At 38.8% G+C, this 19,808-nt stretch overlaps 1 protein-coding gene across 4 annotated transcripts; it reads left to right on the forward strand.

Moving 5' to 3' along the window:
* Positions 1–394: 394 nt before the first annotated feature.
* Positions 395–14,115, forward strand: PCDH18 (protocadherin 18). Of its 4 annotated transcripts, XM_067735070.1 has the most exons (5): positions 395–3,410; positions 4,187–4,275; positions 4,366–4,529; positions 5,749–5,817; positions 12,150–12,288. In XM_067735070.1, the coding sequence occupies exons 1-4, from the start codon at positions 924–926 to the stop codon at positions 5,775–5,777; spliced, it is 2,769 nt and encodes a 922-aa protein (XP_067591171.1). In that variant the 5' UTR covers positions 395–923; the 3' UTR covers positions 5,778–5,817; positions 12,150–12,288. The 4 variants fall into 4 exon arrangements, with proteins under 4 accessions (XP_067591171.1, XP_067591170.1, XP_067591168.1 ...); XM_067735069.1 differs by lacking the exon at positions 5,749–5,817 and having other exon boundaries at positions 12,241–12,473; XM_067735067.1 differs by lacking the exon at positions 5,749–5,817 and having other exon boundaries at positions 396–3,410; positions 12,150–14,115.
* The last annotated feature ends 5,693 nt before the right edge of the window (positions 14,116–19,808 follow it).

A 19,808-nucleotide genomic window follows, 5' to 3' on the forward strand; every position in this document is an offset into this window, starting at 1 on the left:
CAGAGGGGGAGGGGAAGGAGGCGGGCTGAGAAGCATAATTAGAAGCAAGTTTTCACATTTTATTAAATTCCTCCACCAACAAAATGCACTTAGAGGTATTTTAAGTTAAACCAGTACTTAAGGACTATGAAAAGCAAGATGATTGCATGTTTGTGGAAGAAGAAAGGGCAATTAAGAAAACCAGGCCAATTTAAAATGCCATATAAATAAAGGCGACCAGAAGTTGATTTAAAGTTTGTCTTCTGTAATTTGTCTCTCCTTTGTCGTGGCACGCTCAGAGAAAGTGAACGCGGGGGACGGAGGGGGGCAGGGGAGGGGAGGGGTGGAGGGAGGGAGCCTCTCGGACCCTCCTCCTTCGTCTCGCTCCGTCTCCCTCCCTCTCCCACCCATCCGCCCTGCCTTCCCTTTGCGGACTCCATCGGCTTCTGATTTGGAAGCACGCTGATTGGCTAGAAGCGATTCAACGCACGCGGGGCAAGAGAGCTTTGTCTGAGTTGAAGTGAAGTTGTACAGATCTTAGACTGGAGTCAGCAATCACGGGCGCTTGGTCTGCAGCCGAGCGGAGAAAAGGAGAAAGAATCGCTGGGGAAAGAGCCACTGCAGCCTCCGCCGGCGCCCTGCGATAGATGGACGCCGACTGCACAAGGGGGAAAACGCGGACGTGACACTCTTTCGCCTGCCAAGAGGACAAACAGCCGCACAAATGCAAGGACTGGACTCCATGCCGATTATATCTGGAAGTCGTGACACGGTGTGTATAAAACAAAAGTTTGCGAGCTGTTAATTGCTGTGCTGTGTTATTAAGAGACGCTTTCAAGTTTCGAGTACCAAATGTAGCCTAGCTTTAAGTTGCCAAAGGAAGCTGAGGGAATTGCTTTGCTGTTTTAACTTGCTCTGTGAGAGGAATCTCATAAAACTGACCGATGTACCAAATGAATGCTAAAATGCACTTTAGATTTGTTTTTGCACTCCTGGTAGTATCTTTCAACTCCGATGTACTGGGCAAGAATTTGAAATACAGGATTTACGAGGAGCAGAGGGTTGGATCGGTAATTGCAAGACTATCAGAGGATGTGGCTGATGTTTTAGTTAAGCTACCTAATCCTTCTACCGTTCGCTTCCGAGCCATGCAAAGGGGAAATTCTCCTCTACTCGTGGTCAACGAGGATAGCGGGGAAATCAGCATAGGGGCAAAAATTGACCGCGAACAACTATGCCAGAAAAACTTGAACTGTTCCATAGAGTTTGATGTGATCACCCTACCCACTGAGCATCTGCAGCTTTTCCATATTGAAGTTGAAGTGCTGGATATTAATGACAATTCTCCCCAGTTTTCAAGACCTCTCATACCGATTGAGATATCAGAGAGTGCAGCAGTTGGGACGCGGATCCCTTTGGACAGTGCATTTGATCCGGATGTTGGGGAAAACTCCCTCCACACGTACTCTCTCTCTGCCAATGATTTCTTTAATATCGAGGTTCAGACTAGGACGGATGGAGCGAAGTATGCAGAACTCATAGTGGTTAGAGAGCTGGATCGGGAGCTGAAGTCGAGCTATGAGCTTCAGCTCACCGCCTCGGACATGGGGGTGCCTCAGAGGTCTGGCTCATCCATACTAAAAATCAGCATTTCAGACTCTAATGACAACAGCCCTGCTTTTGAGCAGCAGTCTTATATAATACAGCTCTTAGAAAACTCCCCCATTGGCACTTTGCTGCTAGATCTGAATGCCACTGATCCAGATGAGGGCGCTAATGGGAAAATTGTCTATTCCTTCAGCAGTCATGTGTCTCCCAAAATTATAGAGACTTTTAAGATTGATTCAGAAAGAGGACATTTGACTCTTTTCAAGCCAGTGGATTATGAAATCACCAAATCCTATGAGATTGATGTTCAGGCTCAGGATTTGGGTCCAAATTCAATCCCAGCTCATTGCAAAATTATAATTAAGGTTGTGGATGTTAATGACAATAAACCTGAAATTAACATAAACCTCATGTCCCCTGGAAAAGAAGAAATATCTTATATTTTTGAAGGGGATCCTATTGACACCTTTGTTGCCTTGGTCAGGGTTCAGGACAAGGATTCTGGGCTGAATGGAGAAATAGTTTGTAGGCTTCACGGACATGGTCACTTTAAACTTCAGAAGACTTATGAAAACAATTATTTAATCTTGACAAATGCCACGCTGGATAGAGAAAAGAGGTCCGAATACAGTTTGACTGTAATCGCTGAGGACAAGGGGACACCCAGTCTCTCAACAGTAAAACATTTTACTGTTCAAATCAACGATATAAATGACAATCCGCCCCACTTCCAGAGAAGTCGATACGAATTTGCAATCTCAGAGAATAACTCGCCAGGGGCGTATATCACCACTGTTACAGCCACAGATCCTGATCTTGGAGAAAATGGGCAAGTTACATATACCATTCTGGAGAGTTTTATCCTGGGAAGTTCCATAACTACATATGTAACCATTGACCCATCTAATGGCGCCATCTATGCCCTCAGAATCTTTGATCATGAGGAAGTGAGTCAGATCACTTTTGTGGTCGAAGCAAGAGATGGTGGAAGTCCAAAGCAACTCGTAAGCAATACCACAGTTGTGCTCACCATCATTGACGAAAATGACAACATCCCTGTGGTTATAGGACCGGCACTGCGCAATAATACCGCAGAAATCTCCATCCCCAAAGGGGCTGAAAGCGGCTTTCATGTCACAAGAATAAGGGCAATGGACAGAGACTCTGGTGTGAATGCTGAACTCAGCTGCTCCATAGTAGCAGGTAATGAGGAGAATATCTTTGTCATTGATCCACGATCATGTGACATCCATACCAACGTCAGCATGGAATCTGTTCCCTACACAGAATGGGAGCTCTCAGTTGTCATCCAGGACAAAGGCAATCCTCAGCTGCATACCAAAGTCCTTCTGAAGTGTATGATCTTTGAATATGCAGAGGCTGTGACAAGTACAGCAATGACCTCAGTAAGCCAGGCGTCCTTGGATGTCTCCATGATTATAATTATTTCCTTAGGAGCAATTTGTGCAGTGTTGTTGGTTATTATGGTGCTGTTTGCAACCAGGTGTAACCGAGAAAAGAAAGACACTAGATCCTACAACTGCAGGGTAGCGGAATCAACTTACCAGCATCACCCAAAAAGACCCTCCAGGCAGATCCACAAAGGGGACATCACACTGGTGCCTACTGTCAACGGCACTCTGCCCATCAGATCTCATCACAGACCATCTCCTTCTTCATCTCCTACCTTAGAAAGAGGGCAAATGGGCAGCCGGCAGAGTCACAACAGTCACCAGTCCCTCAACAGTTTGGTGACAATCTCATCGAACCACGTGCCAGAGAATTTCTCATTAGAACTCACCCATGCCACCCCTGCTGTTGAGGTAAGATCATACCCTCCACCTATTCACTGACAAAGTCAGCTGTTAGTGATCAGAAGTTGTGTGTGTGTTAGTTCTTAAACGTTTCCATTACTCAGTAACAATACTAAAGATATGCAAATTAAATAGGATACCAGTTACGTTATGTAGATATAGCAAGTATACACACCTTCTGTCTTAAGTTTTTCATAAAGAATTTACTTGCATGTATGTGTAATATTGAAAAGTAAATGTGAAACTAGCAAAGGACTATCTAATTAGAGTCCCCTTATCCTCAGATTATGATACTTCAAGCTAGAAATAAACAGGCTTGCTATATTCTCAGTAGTTGTGGTCTCTAAGAAAAATAAAAAACTGGGGTCTCCAGAATCCCATCTCGGTGCATGTGTATTTGTTCAGCTTTTGAAACGTTTCTGACATTATTTTAACTACCTGTGTTAGACTGTATTTTACAGCATTTTCCATGCATTTTTATAACTGATCACTTGAATCTGAACTATAAGATAGAAGGAATCAATCAGTTTTCTATAAAGGAGTCCTCTTTCAAACAGAGAATGTCAGCTGTACAAGAGCATCCACATTTCTCTGGGATGTATTTGGTGGCTGGCTACGTGGTCCTTCAGAGTCCAGCATGTGTAAATCTTTAAAACGGAGATAGTATTAGAAGACAGAATTAGATAATTAGCGTGAACTAGTGAGTAACTGTATTTGCTTGCTTCAAGCTTTTGAGTACTGGGGGATTTGTTTCCAGGAATCAGTACTGTCTGTTTCGTTTCCAGCAGGTCTCCCAGCTTCTTTCAATGCTTCACCAGGGACAATATCAACCAAGGCCAAGTTTTCGAGGAAACAAATATTCCAGGAGCTATAGGTATGAATTACCCTTGTGCTACCTATTAAGTCTCAGATAACACGAATGCTGAAGACTAAAAACTATACTTTCTCTGATTTCTCTTTCTAGATATGCCCTTCAAGACATGGACAAATTTAGCTTGAAAGACAGTGGCCGTGGTGACAGTGAAGCAGGAGACAGTGATTATGATTTGGGGCGAGATTCTCCAATAGACAGGTTGCTGGGCGAAGGATTCAGCGACCTGTTTCTTACAGATGGAAGAATTCCAGCAGGTAAGAGCGTGGTGATAGAGAAATCCTTATTTTCAGATCGACTACACCAGTGAAGTGAGCAATTTCTCCCGTGCTTTTATTTCTCCTTTGTTCTTTGCACTAAATTATCTGTAATACACACACCATTAGCCGTGAACATAGACTGAAACAATTTTAAATTGTTTAATTAAAATTCATAGTAAACAGTTGGTAGAGAAAGGGAATAAGCAGGAGAGCTTAAGAGGACAAGAAGGAAGGAGTGGGGAGAGGAGGAGAGAAAACGACCCCACTCCCCTCCTCTCTCTACCCCATCTACTACCGCCATAAGACACTCTTGAGCAACTCTGTAAAATTACTGGGTGGTTGTTTTTATTCAGAGAGCCTGTTTTGGTGCCTAGTGGTGAACTGGACTATAATTTGGAGGACACATTTCCTGTGATGGGAACCAACTCGCATAATCAGAGATTAAAATACACCAGGGAATGGTACACTTTAATCACTAAAAATAGGAGAAAGAATGCATCTTTGTAGGTGGTAGGCATGGAATAATTTTGCCACCTTTCATTTTATGTGTCCACTGTAAATGGAAGAGGAACCGAAGTCCAAGAGGGGAATTTATAACTACACAGCTAGATGGAGGAGACCCTATTAAGTTACGAGCTATGTTTTCCTTAGACTCCCTTCTCTCTCATCGTGCAGTAGAAACTCTCAGATCCCGCAGAGTAAATACTGACTGCATCACTGTAGCAACCCTGTCACTAAAGACTGTAATAATATATCAACCCTTAGAAACATATTCCTTTGGCTACTTATGTTTCTAAATTCCACGGAATGTTGATCAAATAACTGTCACTTGACAAATGAATAAGTGAAGTGATAAATGAAAGAAAGGCAGAACAAAACTATATTACCTTGCTGAGTCCATGGAACAACTGCTGTCTAAGTACAGATAAATAAGAGAGTTTAGGAAATAGACATGGGAGAGCTTCAGGGAGCCAGAGAAATTCAGTGGAAATCAGTACATAGGAACTCTCTCTCTCGTAAACTGGAGTAGTAGTGGCGGCAGTAGCTGCAGCAGTATTAATATTAGTCCTAGCAGTCGCAGCAGTGGTTACCAGCGACGCCCTAGTACTTACTCTGGGCCCATGAGGAATTCTATACCTGAACAACCTCTTGCAACACTTTGACACAGGAATTAATGGTGGCGGTAATAACAGTAGTGTTCATATTTTCTTTTTAGATTTGAAAACTGAAGCTTATAAAGGTTAAAAAAAAGTATCCAAAATCAAGCAATTTGTACATGATAGAGGTGAGATTTGAACCTATCCCTCTACTCATTAAACACTAATCTATCAAGAATAATATAAAGTAACAGGTTTTTATTTTTTTGTAGTATGTTAAATGTCATGTTCTTACATTCTAAAGTTTTACAGTACTACTGTCTGTAACCTATTAAATGCTGCTTATTTAACTATGCTATTACCATAATAGATACTGCATTTCTGGCAGGATGAATGTATGGGAAGGACTTCTAGTGGCATGAAGGGCTATAATCAATGTACTTTGAGAGCCGAGACACTTACAGTCACCCATGGTGTCTTTTTCTTTTTTTAATGCATAGACTCCCTAGACCCATTTAAAGAGAAATCCTTGAAAACCTAGTGGAATACCTATGGCCTAAGACAACGTGCTCAAAGAGAAACAGTTTTATCTTACCCATGAAATGAAAGAGCGGGCTGAGTTTCTATGATTCTGTGATCCTGATAGAACTCTAATTTTGAATACTGCTCCCTACTTTTGAATAAGATGATTTCCCAAATTACATTATTTCATAAAACATAACATCATGGGTATAATATCAATTATCTCATTATATATATGTTATTTTTTCAATTGTAGAAAGTTGACTCATTGACACAATTCTATCAGTATAGTTAAAAGGAGAATAACTGCTCCTACTTAGATAACCTTGCCATTTCTGAGCCTAAATTATACCTTAAGTCCTTTTATAATTCTGAGATTGTATAATTCAACAGCTAATCATGGTCTAATTTTTTAAAAAAGGGCACGACGCCTCTTTCACTCTAGCCTATATTTTCAGAGTTAACACCACCAGCTATGTTCACGGCAGGAGAGTTACCTAATGCTTGAATTAAAGTAATTAAAATAAATGTTAAAGAATAAAGACATCTGGGAAACAACAGGTAGACATTGATAAACTCTAGATGATAGTGAGTCTTATTTAGTGAGTAACTTGAGTCTCCTCCTAAGTTACATTTCTTTTCAAAGTTAGAGGCTCACCGTTATATTATCACCAACACCAGTGAATATATAGACAATTCTTTACAAAAAAATTCCATATTTACACAATCATACTTAATCTGGGTGTGTGTGGTGGGAGAGCTGGGGTATGGTGTCATACTGCAATAGATTGTATCAGAGTACATACACTTCTGCCTGACTAGCAACCTGTCTCTATGTGGGGTGTTGTAGAAAGTATTCTAGAGGCATAGAGCACCAGGAAATCACCAATGATCCATAAAATATCTTAAGCTTTATGCATGGTTGGCTATTAGAAATGTGCATAATCAAATATCTGTACAAAGATAACCATCCCTTAATTATGAACAACATTCTGATGATACATCACCCATATTCTGGCTTATTCTTCACCATGGCAGCTTCTGCTGGCACATTAGGGTGTAAAATTTGTGATTTGTAAACTTTATATTCCCAGGAAATATCCCAAGTAGAAAAAGAAAAAAAAGTAAGTCCACATCTGAATGCCATTAACAGAAATCAGCACAGTTTTTCTAAAGCATGAATATTTTTAGAACTTCAGTGTCTTATTCCAACAATGTTTTTCCTGCATTAGACTGTGATCAAATATAGATTATGTTATGTGGCTTTGCCTGCCAACAGGGTCATTTCTGGTCATTCATGCTATTAATTCCCACAGGAGGATCCTGCATTCTGAGCAGTAAAGTCAGCGCGCATTTTTGTCTGTTGGCTCACGTTTGTCAACATACTTTCTTCCTTACTCAGTCAACTTTGAACCACAACACTACATACACGCTTGCAAAATCTCGCTTTTCCCAAAGTGTCAGCTGCACCAGGATGTTCTTGTGATACTCCTCCTTGACTGGGCGCATTCCATTTTTTTATCATTGTGTCATCTGTGATTACTTAATTCAAACATTTGTCTTTAATTCTAGGTCCTCATCATTCTCATGGCTGGTATCCTACTTCCGGCCTTTCTTCCATGGCTGGTTTTCTGTACCAGCACATGAATTGATATTCACTCTCCAGTAGCTTCTGTCCTTGCCAAATCTTTCTTTCATACAGCTTGAACAACTTTTTCAGAACATTTTAATTTATACTTTTTGTTTCAAAAGCAATAATTGACTTTTGTTGCCTGGAAACACCTAATTCAGCTATTTATCTGGGCATTCCAAGGCCAATGAAATCCACTCCTAGCTTATTAACTTTTTTTTTTTTTTTATCTTTTGCAATAGGCAGAGCCATCTCTTCACGTAACACACCAATCCTTTGCTCATGTCACCTTTCTACCTGAAAAACTGGCTTCTCTTCACTTTGTCTTCTATTCATCTCTCAAAGTTTGTTTCAAGCTGCTCTTTCTTTAACTACTTCAGCATCCGCCTCTACTCTTTTTTCTTTTCTTTTTTTAAATTTTATTTTTACTGAAGTAGAGTTGCTGTACAATATTATATAAGTTATAGATGTACAATATAGTGATTCACAATTTTTAAAGGTTATACTCCATTTACAGTTATTATAGAATATTGGCTATATTCCCCGTGCTGTACAATATATCCTTGTAGCTTATTTATTTTATACCTGTTTGTACCACTTAATCCCTTACCCCTATCATGCCTCTCCCCACTTCCCTCTCCACTGTTAACCACTAGCTTGTTCTCTACCTCCGTGAGTCTGCTTCTTTTTTGTTATATTCACTAGTTTGTTGTAGTTTTTTAGATTCCACATATAAGTGACATCATATTTTTTTTTCTTTTTTTAACATGCCCTCATCATTGTATAGTTTGGCACTTTAACTGGGCATTTATGACCTCATTTGTAACACTTGATTATTCTTATACCAGAAGCCATTTGAGGGCAGGAAGCTATCATAGCACTTTACATATGGCAGGCTCTTAATAGATAATTGATTGATTACTCAATGACTAATGGCTTGATAGATGTTAGGCATATGTTTTTCTCCTTATGTCCCATGCTTGCTTCCTGCCCTACCTATAAGGTCTAGCACAGGGGCAAAATTGGCCATCATGCTGTGGGAAAAAAGAGTTCTCTATTTCTCCATGACTTTCCCTTTCCAGAGGAAATTTAACCACCTGACAGAGTTTTCAAGGAGCAACAGGAAGGTTGGCCACTTGCAACAGTAGCCAACAAGTTCTGGTTCACTGGATACGGTGTGGAACATCTGTGGCACTAAGTTACATGTACACTGAGGATGATTTCGAACAGTTGAGTCTCAGGAAAATGGTTGAAAATACCAATGAAATTAAGAAATGCCCTCTTCTGTGTCACTGCTCTTCCATCTCTATTATTTTGGCCCTCCTTCTCTCCATTAGTCTTTATTCATCAATTTTTCATATTTTTTGAATTTTAAAATTTTATGTTAATTAACTTTTTTATTACTAAAGCCCCATTAATTTACTGTGAAGTTATAAAATAGCATTCCCTGTCTAAAAACTCCTATGACCAAATTTATTTTTAATATGAACTGTTTGAATCACCCAGATGGTACTGATGGTTATTTTCATTATGTTCAGCTCTCTAGAAAGTTGATCATGCTCAGAATTCTTAGAAGCTTGTGTAATTTTTCCCTTTTCCCCCTGTCATTAAACATTAAAACAAAACAAAGCCAATCAAACAATTAAGTCCTTCCCACAGAATTAAAGACCAGAAAACAAATGATGAGGTGTCATCAGGTCTGTTCCCCTTCCTTCTAAAAGGATGTGAGTAAGATAATATGGACAGGTCTTCTTTCCAAATTCAGAGACTCAGGGAATTAGGAAAAAAAAATTCATTACCACTTTGATAGTTATTTCAGCACGTAGAAAACCTCACTGCTATGAAGGTATTCCAGTTACTTTCAACACATTTTGGTTTTGTCCACATTTAAATGATGAACAACGATAGTTGGTAAATATTTCCAAAGAGTAATAATGCATTAAGTCCGCACATCTAAACATCTTTTTATTCTTGCTTATTTAAATTTAACCCTTCTTCATAGCAAAATGACACAAGGATTCTCAATATTGCTGTCTCTCTCTCATGCCCTTGTGATTCCTATGGGATTGGCATTCACACTATCCAGCATCTTCCCTACCTTGAATTTCTAGCCTTCCTGGCAAGCAGACGTTTATTCTCACAGTTCTAGCTCTCATTTTTGTCCCTCAACTTACCCCTTCTCTATTAAAAATTGAGGCCCAGAATGGATGAGGTATAAGGACAGAATTATCTTCAAGGCTCAAATGATGAAAAGCAGTGACTTCCACACCTTTGAACAAAGTCCTTTACTTCTCCTTTCCTGAAAGGCAATATTTATTCTTCACTTTTCTTTTTTGTGCATAAATCTTTTCCAAAATTTTGTTTTAAGGCATAAGAACACTAAATATGGGATCTACCCTGCTAACAAAGTTTTAACTGTACAATACAGTATCATTAACCGCAGGTACAGCGTTGTACAGCGGAGCTCTTGAACTTAATCTTGCTTAACTGAAAATGCATGCCTGTTAATCAGCAATTCCCCATTTCCCCCTCTCCCTAATCCCTGTTAACCACCATTTCACTCCTGGATTCTATGAATTTGACCATTCTAGATGCCTCATATACAGGGAATCACGCAGTTATGTGTCCTCCTGTGACTCGCTTATTTCGCTAAGCTTAATGTCCTCAAGATTCATCCACATTATCACATATGAGAGTTTTCTTCTTTTTTAAGGTGGAATAATATTCCATTGTATGCATATACTACATTTCCATTAAACATTCAGTGGACATTCAGGTTGTTTTCACATCTTGGTTATTGTGAACAGTGCTGTAGTGAACAGAAGAATGCTAATATCTCTTCGAGATGCTGATTTCAATTCTTTTGGATAAATATCCAAAGATGGGATTACTGGCTCATATGGTAGTTCTCTTTTTTAATTTTTTGAGTAACCTCCATATTATTTTCCATAGTGGTTGCACCATTTTACATTCCCCACAACAGTGTACAAGGGTTCCCAAGTTTTCCTCACCTCCCCCTCACTTGTTATTGTTTGGGTTTTTTGGTTTGTGTTTTATTACAGCCATCCTGTAAGAAAACTGGTTTGAGGTGATTGCTTATTGTGCTTTTCGATTTGCATTTCCCTGATGATTAGAAAATATGTAGTGAATGCCTACTCTATGCAGACACTTTAGACCTTTCCCAGGTGCTGTGGGTACACCAATAAGCATACTGGACAGCTAGCTTCCCCTGACCAGGGATTTGGCATTGTTCAAGAGTCAGCCTTTTTCTTAAGCAATAACTTGGGAGGAAGAGAAATCTTTCTTAAGCAGCCAGATCTACAGAATTAGCTCTGAATATGTAAGTATGGCTGATATCAATCCAATTTTCATTCAAATCTAAGATAATTACTTTGCATTTTCTGAATTCGGTCATTTGCTCTCAAATGAAGTCATGATATTGAAGAGACCTAAGCTGTCACTGAAAAAGATGGACGGTTTGTGGAGTATGTTTTACATCTCCACATTTCTTGGTGGTTCTGTAGTTTAGTTATCACATTTGCCAAATTTAGAGTTTTACCCTCTTCATTCTTCTGCTTTTCTCATATCATCGATTATTTTCTAAGAGTGTAACCACTCACATTCCAACAGTGCATCATAACATCTGGAAGAACTAACCAATGGTTTTTCATATTCTTCATCTTTTGATGACTTTTCCAACTCTTTGAATTTCAAACCTCTAAAAGACTTCTTAACAGGGTAACTGCAGATGCCTGGTATTTGAGGATAATTTGCACTGCTGTTTTAAGGAACAAGTCGATAAATAATCCAGCATACTTGTAAGAGAGATTGATAAGTATAATTACCTGATAGCTTATTATATTCTCAATGCCTCCATTAAAAGTAAAATAGGTCAGATAGACCTCAATATCTGGAAGGTACTCAATGGTATTATGCAAGGTTTATCTGGTGGCATTCTAAAGTTATGGATTTCCCCTTACAGCTCTGGGTTTTTATAGAGTTTATGTTCAGCAAATATTTCATCACCCACACTTTAGCTCTTTTCCAAACTTCTTCATTAGTAAGTTGCCAATCCATTTTCTCATTACATGAGTAGCAGACGATATCCCTGAGAAGTACATGAGTCATAACCCTCCTTTGCTTATCTGAGAGACAAAAATATATATATATCCCAGGTTCATAAAACCAGCAGTCAAATCAAAGTTGTAACTGTAGTCCACCTCATATGTATAATAATGGGTTAGTATCATGGTCATAGTTTAAAATTGTCTTATTCGATGTTTTAAAAAAATAAAATGATAATTTTTTCTATTATTTTGAGTCACACGAAGTATAATAACGAATCCCCACTGCTTTCCTTGAGTACAGCTATGAGGCTGTGCACGGAAGAGTGCAGGGTCCTGGGACACTCTGACCAGTGCTGGATGCCACCTCTGCCCTCACCTTCCTCTGATTATAGGAGTAACATGTTCATTCCGGGGGAAGAATTCCCAGCACAGCCTCAGCAGCAACATCCGCATCCGAGTCTCGAGGATGACACCCAGCCAGTAGATTCTGGTGAGAAGAAGAAGAGTTTTTCCACTTTTGGGAAGGACTCCCCAAACGATGAGGACTCTGGGGATACCAGCACGTCCTCTCTGCTCTCGGAAATGAGCAATGTGTTCCAGCGCCTCTTACCCCCTTCCCTGGACACCTATTCTGAGTGCAGTGAGATGGATCGATCCAACTCTCTGGAACGCCGGAAGGGACCTTTGTCAGCCAAGACTGTGGGTTACCCACAAGGGGTGGCGGCCTGGGCGGCCAGTACGCATTTTCAAAACCCCACCACCAACTCTGGCCCCCCGCTTGGAACTCATTCCAGTGTGCAGCCTTCTTCAAAATGGCTGCCGGCCATGGAGGAGATCCCTGAAAATTATGAAGAGGATGATTTCGACAACGTGCTCAGCCACCTCGGTGACGGCAAACATGAACTCATGGATGCCAGTGAGCTAGTGGCTGAGATTAACAAACTGCTTCAAGATGTCCGCCAGAGCTAGGAAATGATAACAAAGCATTTTTGTTTCCATATCTGTGGAAACAGGGGACAGCGAAAACCCTGAAAGAACTGGCATTGCCACATAGTTGCATTTATCATAAATGTGTCTGTGTATATTGAATATTAAATACTGTATTTTCGTATGTACACGATGCAAGTGTGATTATTTTAATCTGTATTTTAAAAATACATTTGTACCTTATATTTATGTGTAATTTAACAAATTTTATTTTTTTACTCCCATGACAAACATGCGTCTCCTAATCATGTAGAGAAACTAGCCACTGTTCAAACCTGATATAATATTCAACCACAAAGTATAAAGGCACTGCTTAGATTAGTTATGTTGGGGAAGAAATTGTTATGCTGAAGGAACAATCCCACTAAAGCATTATTCAATTCTTAGTTCTATTAAGTGATCCAGCTTCTTTTTTCTTTAACTTTTTTAAAAAAGCATCAAGAAAAATGTTTAACTCTTTTATTATTGTCGTTGTTATTATTTTTACTGGTCTCTACTCGTTCTGGTAGTTCAACTCTTACCGTAAAATTGAAACATGAGGTGAAATTTTATTTCAGGACTGGGAAGTATCTTTCACAGACAATGGCGTAAAACAACAGGACTAGAATCCGTTTTCTCACTCCCAGGCTCCTACTACTCCAGGGCATCACACTGACCTGTTCTTGAGAATATTTCTCCTAAAGTATTATCATCTATTTATAATCAAGGTAAACAATGAATTTTATTCCATCCTTGTAATATGAGAGGTGCCCCAAGGAAATGGAATCTGTCTTTTAAATGGATAACTGTGTATTTTAATAGCCTAAAGTATTAATGGACAAAAACAATTATGTCGGTGTCCCTCCCAGGGTAGTAAATATAATTGATTTATCCTGAAACTCTTCTATTTGAATCTTCCCCTCTCCTCTCACAATACTTGAACATGTTTATTTTTTGTAATGTTTTTTGCTATAACTCTTCACTCTTAGCTTTTGTCTCTAGTGCATGATCTCATATTTTTGCTTCTATTTTTAGTATAAGAACATTTATAAATTTACAGTTTTTGTTATTGCAAGTCTGTTTTACTTGTTGTGTGACAAACGGCAAATTCTTTATTTATTGTGCTGTTATCTCTCTGTGTGGAATGCCTTGGAAAGGGAGATCGTTGTTATTATGACTGTTCTCATTTATGACCTAGCTTCTATTAATGTTATTTCTATGAATACATTATCTTGATTGTACTCTCCAGAAAATTTTACTGTCAATGAAAATAAAAGGAAAATTGAAGTAAAGTTGAAGAACTGTCCATACATCAGAGTCCTGTTCCTACATATATGTTCAAAAGTTTTGCATGAAGCATACCCCTCATGAGAGGGTAATTCAGAGTTGGGTTTTGAATAGTAGAGAGGGAATATTCAACTGGCTTGGAAACAAGAGAAACCACAATGGAAAAGGAATGAATTTGAGATCTGTAATGGAAATGAAAGCAGTCTACCACATTTCCAGTAGATTAAAGAATTGAAATGCACTTGAAGTGTAAAGAAAAAGGAATAATCAATAGTAACCACTTGAACATTTCTCAAATTATTTCCCAAAACATTTTGTGTTGTGTTAGGGAAAAAAGTGTACCCTTACAATGTTTCCAAGAGGTGAAAATATTATCTTCTTCGGTTTACTAGTAGGGAAATGAAATACTAGGAAAGTTAAATAACCTTAAAATGGAGGAAACTCAGATATCTTAATTCTCAAATGAGTACCACATCAAATAGATGTGTTATGTCTTTCAAAAGGCACATTTTCCTTTGTAGAAGGGATTACAATTACAAGTGAAATTTCAGTTTATTTTTCAGTAGATTACACACACCCATGCTCACCACATTGAAATACATTTTGCTTTTCAACTTCACTTCCCTTCAGTACATATTATCATTAAGAAAAAGACTTTCATAACTTCACTGTTCTTAATTTAAAGCACCAACCGTAATTTAGGAAGCAAAGCTGGAAATCAATGTTCGAATGACGTAAAGTAAATAAAATGCAATATTGTGTTAAACAGAAGACCTTTGTACATTGTCTGGACAGGAAGCATTCTGTGTCTCAGGCTCCTAGTTTCTCCACCCTCCCCGCTCTTCTTACTTCCCATGCCCCAGGTTAAGGGATATTAGGGCAAGCTTTTCACTTTTCACTCTTGTTCTTTTCACAGGTAATATTATCTCAGTAAAGGCTGGAGTGTCTGGTGCCATGATAGCAACCTAACTTCTCATCAAATTTATATTTCCTCTTCTTTGATACCACGCCCTTCCTCAGACTGAAACAACCGAAAAGCACTTCAGTCAGGGATATCCCTTTCTCTTTGTGACCCCAATGGATTCCCTTAAATGTTCTTTAGTGATAATCATCTTCCAATAATGTAATTTGACACTGAATCTGTTGCTTAACAAACCTTCCTTTTAAATGCTCATAGGATGATTAGAATTGGCTTTCTTCAGATTCCTATAAGTTACTATATTAACACGGTTATTCATTTAGCATTTCTTTCTTGGTATTCGGCAGATGGGGCTTATAACTCTGTTAAGCATTTAAATTCTTGTTCCTCCTGCCACACATATATCAAATTTACCACTTACCAATAGATAACTGTTAAGGCAAAAGACAGGTAAGTTACTGTCTTATTGGAGTCACTGAAGAAGTGTCATTTGTGAAAATCAGCTTAGCTTCCTTGTTTCATCCACTTGATAGCAGCTGATGTCAGAAAATATTCAAAACGGAGTTTGAATTACTGACACATTAAAATTCAAAGAATAGTGAATCTATGTAAAATTTAGTTGTGTGGGTGAAAAATGGATTGTCTGACATAGCAACATGCAATCCTGCATGAACTCACAGAACTGATCCAAGACAATTCAGGCAATTTGCCGAACTATCAAAAAGTTTTGATGTCTCTGTTCCAATTCAATATATCTTGATTAAACATCATCACAGTATCAAAGATAAAAGGACACACTGAATAGGCAATAAATATTGCTATATAAAATTAAAGTCAAACCACGTGAAAGTCTTAAAGATTTGTGTTGAGTTTTAAAAAGGAAAAAAAATGCAGGAATTTTTTTTTTAAAGCCAGCATGTTGACTTCCTTAACTGCAGGTTAAATTCATAAAACAAAGCTATCATACATTTATAAGCTGCCTTATATATTGTGAAAGTGTAAGATGCCAAACTGATTGTAATCATTTTTAATATGTTAGGATGTCTCTGTGAATGTTAGAAACATTTCTATGTGGTTATATAACATTTTAACTTAATAAATTAAGTATTTGGGCCACTGAAGATTCATCTCATTCAGTTTAGTTTCTAGAACAAGCAGTAAGTCACTTTTTTGAAATAACTGAATAATACCTAAAGTATTACATTGCAATTGGAAAAAAAACTTTATTGCCCAAATTGTGGTTTCATTCTTCATCTGTGTAACTGGAGTCATAGTTAAGTACATACACTTTGTATACCAGAAATAATAGGACCTTTAATATAATCTAAACCAGAAAATAATTAACAGGTAGGCACTGTATAATAGATGTGAAAATGATAGTCTATACTTCTCATTAATTTAACTTTTTATTATAAGATAGCTTATACAACTTGTGGGGCTGTTAAAAGAATTTTATGGGGAGCTGGTATTGCAAAAATTACTACCAGAATTTACTGACTTCCTGACTTCTAAAATTGCAATAACACATCCTACCCTGGCACTTAAAAATAATAGTTTTCTATTTCCTTTTATGACTTCTGAAAGTTGCTCCTAATTCTTGTTTGCTTTTTCAGATTTTATCTCTTCAACTTATTTATTTTATGGTACTCCTCCTTGATAATTTATCCTACTGTCCATATTTTATAACAATCTTCTCCAAATTTTTGCATGGATATAGTTCTTTATACAACCACCTAGGTTTTTTATCCATCTTTTCATGTCTTTCCTTTGTTATTAATATTACAGGGATCATATTTTTGAGATATGAAGCCAATATCTTTTCATTCTCAATAAACCTTGCTCTTCTGATTGACTAGTTTAATAGAAGGGTAAATTTATACAATTAAGAACAAAGGGGTCATTTCATTTGTTCTATGTTTAAAAAGGTTTTGAGTGCTTATAGACATACTAACATAGAAAATTTGACTTTTATTGAGGGAGGAAATTCTTTTTTCTAAATATAAAACACTTCTCTTTATGTACTAAGGGTTAGGCTGGGAAGGGTGAGCTTGGAGTTTTACTATGAGCCAAAGTTAAGCGCAAGAGAATGAATATTAAGTAAGAAAGGTCCATAACCATAGAAAAGAAAGATAAGTTAGGCAACAGTTGAGAGTATAAAGCCCTAGAGGTGAATAAATTGAGAAGGGTAAAATGTCAGGCTTTAGTGTCTCTAGTCCCACCTCCAGCGATCTTTAGAAGAAGCTGTACAACAAAGCAATACCTCTGGGGGAAGGTGTTCCTCCTTTCCCAGACCCTCCCTGCTCAGGAGTGCAGACACGGAAGGAAGAGGTGCAGGTGTGTATGTATGCCTCTGGGGAAGCACTTCTCCTCCTCTCTGCCTTTCGATGGCCTGCAGATTCAGACTTTCTTCCTTACCCAAAATGGGGGAGAAACTGATAGTATCGACTGTATTACCTTTCAAAGTGCTTTTATCTAAATGAAGGAAACCTTTCTAAAAACCCCAGGTGCATTCTTGTTTTATTAACAGATACATTCTGCAGTTTAAAATAACTAACCACAAAATAGTCTAGGCAGAAGAAGCATAGACTTTTCCTTTGGAAGAAGACCTTCGTGTTAGAGTTTTAGGTTCCAAATAATCTATACAACTTCCAGGAAATCTTGTTACACTGAGATGCAACATCCAGAAATGGAAGTAAGAATATTTCATAAATTCTCACCAGAAAAATATTTTGCCAGTCTCTGCCTTGTGAGTTGTATCTCTTCTGAAAACGTATGCCTGGAGGCTGTCAGTGTGGATTTTGTGAACCTCCTCTAGAGATTTTCGGTAATTGCCAAAAGTACAGGCGGCAACTATATGACAAGTCTAGATAGCAATAAGCAAAGTAGCATTGAAGGAAAAGTCTACAAAGGACCAACCACTACAAATGACTTATTCCTTTACTGCTTTTTCTCCCGTTCCCTTCTCCTCATTTTCTCCTTGGGTGGCATCTGAGTAGAGAGGCAGTATGTCAATCATTCCTTAATTCAACAAATACTTATTGTGCAATTACTGTCAGATAATGATCCAGGTGTTTGAGATACATTGTTGAACAAAACAGACAAAAAAGACATGAAGACCACTACATACCTATTAGAACAGCCAAAATCTGGAACACTGACAACACCACATGCTGACACGGAGGCAGAGCAACAGAAACTCTCACGCACTGCTGATGAGAATGCAAAACGGCACAGCCGCTTTGGAAGAGGCTGGAGTTTCTTACAAAACTAAAAATACTCTTACCGTATGATGCAGCAATTGTGCACCTTGGTATTTAAACAAAGAAGCTGAAAGCTTCTGTCCACACAAAAACCTGCACCCAGATGTTTACTGATGTTTTTCGTAACTGTCAAAATTTAGAAGCAACCAAAATGTCCCCCAGTATGTGAATGGAAAAATAAACTGTGGTACATCCAGAAAATGGAATATTATTCAGTGTCAAAAAGAAATGAGCTACCAAGTTATGAAAAGACATGGAGGAACGTTAAATGTACATTATTAAGTGAAAGAAGCCAATCTGAAAAGGCCACGTACAGTATGACTCCAACTATATGACATTCTGAAAAAAGACAAATCTATGAAGACAGTAAAAAGATCAGTGGTTGGGCTTCCCTGGTGGTGCAGTGGTTGAGAGTCCGCCTGCCGATGCAGGGGACACGGGTTCGAGCCATGGTCTGGGAAGATCCCACATGCCGCAGAGCAACTGGGCCTGTGAGCCACAACTGCTGAGCCTGCGCGTCTGGAGCCTGTGCTGCGCAACAAGAGAGCCGACGATAGTGAGAGGCCCGTGCACCGCGATGGAGAGTGGCCCCCACTTGCCGCAACTGGAGAAAGCCCTCGCACAGAAACGAAGACCCAAAACAGCCAAAAATGAATAAATAAATAAATAATAATTTAAAATGAGTATCTGGGGCTTCCCTGGTGGCACAGTGGTTGAGAGTCCGCCTGCCGATGCAGGGGACACGAGTCTGTGCCCCGGTCCGGGAGGATCCCACATGCCGCGGAGCGGCTGGGCCCGTGAGCCATGGCCGCTGAGCCTGCACGTCCAGAGCCTGTGGTCCGCAGCGGGAGAGGCCACAGCAGTGAGAGGCCCGCCTACCGCAAAAAAAAAAAAAAAAAAAAAAGAATATCTGCTTAAAAAAAAAAAGAAAGAAAAAGATCAGTGGTTGCCAGAGGTCTGGTAGGGGGAATGAATAGGTGGAACACAGAGAATTTTTAGGGCAGTAAAAATATTCTGTATAATACAGATATATATAACTATAATAATATTCTGTAAATATATAATGATGGATATATGTCATTATACATTTTCCCCAAACCCATAGAATGTACAACACCAAGAGTGAACCCTAATGTAAACCTTGGACTTTGGGTGATTATGATGTGTCATTGTAGGTTCATCAGTTGTAACAGATGTACCATTCTCATGAGGGATGGTGTTAATGGGGGAGGGTCTGCACATGTGGGTTCAGGGAGTATATGGAAAATCTCTGTACCTTTCTCTCAACTTTGTTGTCAACCTAAAACTGCTCTAAAGTAATAAAGCCTTAAAGAGAGAGAGAGGGGTAAAGAGCAAAGCCAGCAGAGAGAAAGCCCCAGACCATAACAGTCATGACGGAACAGACCACACACACCATCAGAGCACGCAGACACTTCACATCAGGTGTAATTTGCAACAGGACAGAGAAATGATCAGAGGCCCTGCTTTGTTAACCAATACACCCCCAGTGCCTAAAACGGCAGCTGAC

This window comes from Pseudorca crassidens, chromosome 4 (genome assembly GCF_039906515.1).
Source record: "Pseudorca crassidens isolate mPseCra1 chromosome 4, mPseCra1.hap1, whole genome shotgun sequence".
NCBI lineage: Eukaryota > Metazoa > Chordata > Mammalia > Artiodactyla > Delphinidae > Pseudorca > Pseudorca crassidens.